Source organism: Sinohyriopsis cumingii, chromosome 12 (assembly GCF_028554795.1).
Source record: "Sinohyriopsis cumingii isolate HCF-2022 chromosome 12, ASM2855479v2, whole genome shotgun sequence".
NCBI lineage: Eukaryota > Metazoa > Mollusca > Bivalvia > Unionida > Unionidae > Sinohyriopsis > Sinohyriopsis cumingii.
This window is the reverse complement of record NC_142972.1, coordinates 75,162,730-75,168,729: the sequence shown is the minus strand read 5'-3', so window position 1 is coordinate 75,168,729 and position 6,000 is coordinate 75,162,730. Positions and strand designations below refer to the sequence as shown.

At 38.7% G+C, this 6,000-nt stretch overlaps 1 protein-coding gene across 1 annotated transcript; it reads left to right on the top strand.

Moving 5' to 3' along the window:
- The first annotated feature begins 5,165 nt into the window (after nucleotides 1-5,165).
- Nucleotides 5,166-5,690, top strand: LOC149786770 (uncharacterized). The gene has a single exon (XM_089975973.1). It carries the CDS (start codon nucleotides 5,166-5,168, stop codon nucleotides 5,688-5,690), a length of 525 nt encoding a protein of 174 aa, XP_089832099.1.
- The last annotated feature ends 310 nt before the right edge of the window (nucleotides 5,691-6,000 follow it).

Sequence of the window (6,000 nt, the reverse complement as noted above, 5' to 3'; positions counted from 1 at the left end):
TAATCCAATTTGCATATGTTATTGATAACAAAGAGATGACAGAAATAGTCCACTTTCAGATCGCTTGTGATCCAATCATAATGCCATATATAGTATATAAAAGACATTTATATTTGAAATCTAGTTGATTCCTTCATCAATTAATAAAGAAATAGTATTCATATTGCATTAGACATGATATTTTAGGGCTGTTCCATTTAAACATCCATGGTACCCAAGGAAGGCAGTTTTTTTTTAAAAAATGCCAGGGTACTTTTGTTTCTCAGAGATCATATTAAAATGATAAGACAATTCTAACCTGCATCCATGGTTGAGTACCCAACATTAAAATGGCTTTCCCTGGGTCTCAGGTAAATTTTGCTGGAACAGCTCTTAGATGTCATCGCACTGATCACATGGAGAAAGATTTATTGATGTTTGTTTTAAAATTCACTTTCATTAATATGATAACTAATTATAAATGTTCCAAGCTTCAGATTTGTCTTTACACCTGACGGCAAAAATGAATAGGGTTTTATTAAATCTCCTTCCTAATTCTGTTATCTATCATACTTATGTGACATTTATAACATACTCCACAATTATACTCGAACATCTTTCCCTAATGATATCATACACTATAATCTTCCAGATGACATATTTTTTCCAAAACATATTGTTTTGGTTATACATGTATATATTGAGCAAATAGAGATCAGATGTATAAACTTCTTGCTCTCCTCAAGGAATTGCACATAATCTGGGTGGGTTTCTTTTTTTAAAAGAAAAAATGGTTACACACATCTCCTATGTGCTACATTGTTTATAACATTACCTAGGTTTGTTTACAGTTTAAATAGTATAACAGGATTTCAAATAGCTTCACATCATTCTCTGCTTGTATTCTTATGAATTATAAAATGGAAATGCATGCAAATATTAAAATAGATATGTAGATACCCTAACCTAAGTTGGGATAACTTACATGCTGACCTCATATGTTTGCATTAGTGGCATAATATATTTTTAACCTGTCTACCAATATAAATACCTTAACAAATACATAAATTCATTCATACATACATACATACATACATACAATATAAAGATTGCTTTTTCACTCAAATAATATAAGAAACTATCAGTGTCAGTTTAAATAATAATTATTTAGAAGGAAAGTCATCCAGAAATGTAAATCACATATTTCTAACTAAATTGACATGGTGGAGGAATTCTTTAAGATTATTGTAATTTTTCTCGGGTGAACAATTGTTCATGATTTTAAAGTTTTCGTGCATTAACTTTTTCAGACATTAAAATGATTATATAAATCAAATATGCTTTATTTCGTTTTATTGTAATATATTTTGATTAAACGATATAATAATTCATTATTTAAAAATATGATTTCATTTATTTGAAATATAATGAAATAAACAAATATTTGCATCCATGTAACTTATGGGGCTCCTTGCAAATTGATTGATATAAAGAATATAAATTTACTTCGATTCACCATTTGTGAGAAGATGACAGCGTAAGCACATCTTCAGTTGTATAACGGAAAGTCCTTTTTTATTATCATGGAAACTAATTTCACCCCTGGAATATCTTTTTAGGCTAATTCTATATATTATAAGTTGTCATGTTTTATGTGTATGTATGTATGCATGCATGTATGTATGTATGTATGTATGTATGTATGTATGCATGTATGTATGCATGCATGCATGCATGCATGTACGTACGTACGTACGCACGCACGCACGCATGTATGTATGTATGTATGTATGTATGGTATGTATGTATGTATGTTCAGTACACCGTCCACACATACCGTTTTGAGTCATGGGATCATTACATATTGTGTCACATCCATTAAATTTGATTGACCTACCTGAGATAACTACAGATATCATGGCATTTTATGAACTGTATAATTATGTGTATTTTAATGTGGGAAACACTAAAGTTGAGCGCTCAAGTAGCTCAGGTCCGAAAAGACCCTGCTCTACTAACAGAGCGTGTTTGAATTTGTCTATAATTTCTCAAGATTTTCTTGAGATGGTTGGCAGTGAATTTTCAACTTAACTACAATGCAGTTTAAAGACTTTTTACATTTTCCGGGACATATGAAAATAGGGCAAACCAAATAATCTTTTTTCATAATTCTTTAGGCCACGTGTTTTTAGAAGGCTCTCTACACATTAAAAGTCTGTGCCGAAGCTTTTCTAGAAATAGTACAGCGGATCTGAAAGAAAGTTTTCTATTTTGTATAGTATTTTTTTATATATATATATTTGGTAGTAAGTTAATAGTAATAATGTGAATGAAAAGGAAAATACCTCATAAAATTGGTATTTAGAACTACAGTTATGTGATTCCTTCAGCATATGATAATTATAAGAATATTGTTATTGTTATTATTATTATTATTATTATTAGTAGTAGTAGTAGTAGTAGTAGTAGCAGTAGTAGTAGTAGTAGTAGTCACTAAGCTTGATTTGGGGAACTTTTCAATCAGAGGTAACATGGGAAGATTTCATCAAAGATACACGTTTCGAGAAATATCAGTGAAAGGCAATAGTTAACAAAAAATATTCCCGAACGTGAAGAACTGGCTTCGCGGGAAAGAATAATTTGTTATAATGGTTTTCTCCATTTCGGCTTCTTCGTACAGAAATCATTTCCTTTATTCCACTGCAGTTCAAAGCATAGTAGTGGGTACCAAAAACTGTTACTCTGTATCTGTACCAGCCTACTTCGACATGTTGTCACATGTAAAAGGCATGTTGTGAGTGATTCTCAGTGGTACAAAAAGATCCGTTGGGTTTAGCCCTCCACACGGAGCTTAACCAATAGTTGGTCTAGCCCTCCACACGGAAGTTAATCGATGTTTGGTCTAGCCCTCCACACGGAACTTAATCGATGTTTGGTCTAGCCCTCCACACGGAGCTTGATCAATGTTTGGTCTGGTCCTCCACACGTAACTTTATCAATGTTTGGTCTAGCCCTCCAAACGGAGCTTTATCAATGTTTGGTCTAGCCCTCCACACGTAGCTTAATCAATGTTTGGTCTAATCCACCACACGGAGCTTTATCAATGTTTGGTCTAGCCCTCCACACGGAGCTTTATCAATGTTTGGTCTAGCCCTCCACAAGGAGCTTTATCAATGTTTGGTCTAGCCCTCCACACAGAGCTTTATCAATGTTTGGTCTAGCCCTCCACACGTAGCTTAATCAATGCTTAGTCTAGCCCTCCAAACGGCGCTATATCAATGTTTGGTCTAGCCCTCCACACATAGCTTAATCAATGCTTGGTCTAGCAATCCAAACGGAGCTTTATCAATGCTTGGTCTAGCCCTCCACACGTAGCTTTATCAATGTTTGGTCTAACCCACCACACGGAGCTTACCCAATGTTTGGTCTAGCCCTCCACATGTAGCTTTATCAATGTTTGGTCTAGCCCACACATTGAGCTTTATCAATGTTTGGTCTAGCCCACACACTGAGCTTAATCAATGTTTGGTCTAGCCCTCCACATGGAGCTTTATCAATGTTTGGTCTAGCCCTCCACACGTAGCTTAATTAATGTTTGGTCTAGCCCTCGACACGTAGCTTTATCAATGTTTGGTGTAGCCCACCACATGGAGCTTAACCAATGTTTGGTCTAGCCCTCCACGTGGAGATTTATCAATGTTTGGTCTAGCCCTCCACACGTAGCTTAATCAATGTTTGGTCTAACCCACCACATGGAGCTTCATCAATGTTTGGTCTAACCCACCACATGGAGCTTAACCAATGTTTGGTCCAGCCCTGTATACGGAGCTTTATCAATGTTTGGTCTAGCCCTCCACACGTAGCTTAATCAATGTTTCGTCTAACCCACCACATGGAGCTTAATCAATGTTTGGTCTAGCCCTCCACACGGAGCTTACCCAATGTTTGGTATAGGCCTCCACACGTAGCTTTATCGGTGTTTGGTCTAACCCACCACTTGGAGCTTAATCAATGTTTGGTCTAGCCCTCCACACAAAGGTTTATCAATATTTGTTGCAGCCCTCCACATGGAGCTTAATCAATGTAGTAAGGCGTCCAAGCTGCCTAAACTACTCGTTGCTTACTCCTGGGACTCCCCTATATGAAAACATATCTTCACCCTTTCGACTCTGGCCTACCCCTGACACTACCCTACACTACAGATTTTTCGCTTCGGGATTAATCCCAACACTCCTCTGGACGAATATTATATTTCCCTATTTCAAGTGACTTACGCCCGACACTGGCTTGTGTCACGGAATTATATAAATCCTTTTATTTATTAACTACATGTATTCGGGTTTCGTTTTTGTGTACAACGATACCCGAAGGTAATTTATGTATATTGCACAAAGACTTCGAAATAGTGAGTACGGTTCATCCTATGCCGCACGTGCGAAGTTCTTTCGATGGGAAGAACCGAGTACTTCCAGCACACAGACGATGTATTGAGGTACCGTATATGTATAAATACCTCACCGTAGGTCAAAATCTTTACATGACGGAACGTCTTGTCAGTGAGCAGTCTATTTTAAGAACTTTATTGTGTCTACGTTCTGACTATTGTACTACCATGTTTATTTTTGTATATTTTCTATGTAGCTTCGGCTTACGTACTATCATGCAGATACTTTCTATTCTTGTTTGTGACTTCGCAAGAGATTTATATTAGCAATATAAAAAGTTGCACAAGGACATCCACAAGCTAATATGGACGTCACCAGACGGCAAAACTCAGAACCAGATCGACCACATCATCATCAACGGCCGATGGAAACACTCCCTGCAGGAAGTGCGAGTGATGCGGCACGCTGACATCGGCAGCGACCATAGTCTTCTGGTGGCCAAGGTGACCTTGAAGCTCAGGAAAGTTAGGATAAGGGTCTCCAGGAATCAGCGCTTCGATGTGGCCAAGCTGAAAGATCCAAAAGTGAAGGAAGAGTTAGGCTGGCCGTAAGGAATAGGTTTAGTGTTCTAGAAGATGAGACAGCGCTGACCATCGACAATTTCAACAGAGCAATGAAGGAAGCAGGAGAAGTAGTTTTAGGTTATAGGAATAGTAAGAAGACGGAGTGGATATCAGGAGAGACGTGGACCACATCATCATCAACGGCCGATGGAAACACTCCCTGCAGGACGTGCAAGTGATGCGGCACGCTGACATCGGCAGCGACCATAGTCTTCTGGTGGCCAAGGTGACTTTGAAGCTTAGGAAAGTTAGGATAAGGGTCTCCAGCAATCAGCGCTTCGATGTGGCCAAGCTGAAAGATTTAAAAGTGAATGAAGAGTTTAGGCTGGCCCTAAGGAATAGGTTTAGTGTTATAGAAGACGAGACAGAGCTAACCATCGACACTTTCAACAGAGCAATGAAGGAAGCAGGAGAAGTAGATTTAGGTTATAGGAATAGTAAGAAGACAGAGTGGATATCAGGAGAGACGTGGACTCGCATAGACGAAAGAAGACAGATAAAGAAGAGACTTTTGGACGCCAAGTCACCAAGACTGAAAGAGAGAATTTCGAAGGTGTATAGAGGTAAAGACAAGGAGGTGAAGAAATCAGCAAGGAGAGACAGGAGAGAATATACAGAGAGACTGGCAAAGGAGGCGGAGGCAGCAGCAAAGCAGAAAGACATGAAGACGGTATACCAGAACACCAAGAAGCTGAAGGGCTGATATAGCCAGCACCACGACCTTCTAGTGAGAGATGAAGATGGAACTCATGTCACAGTGGAGGAGGAGAAGCTGAAGAGATGGAAGCAACACTTTGAGTCCATACTGAATCCCCCAGACCCACCAGTACTCGCTGACATTCCTGAAGCAGAGGAGGAACGTGACATCAACTGCGACATCACTTTTGGGGAGGTCAAGCAGGCCATCCACAAGCTGAAGAATGGGAAGGCATCTGGCGATGATGAAGTATGCCCCGAGATGCTGAAGGCAGAAGACACAATGACACCGTAGCTTCTTTGCCAGAGTCTCCAAA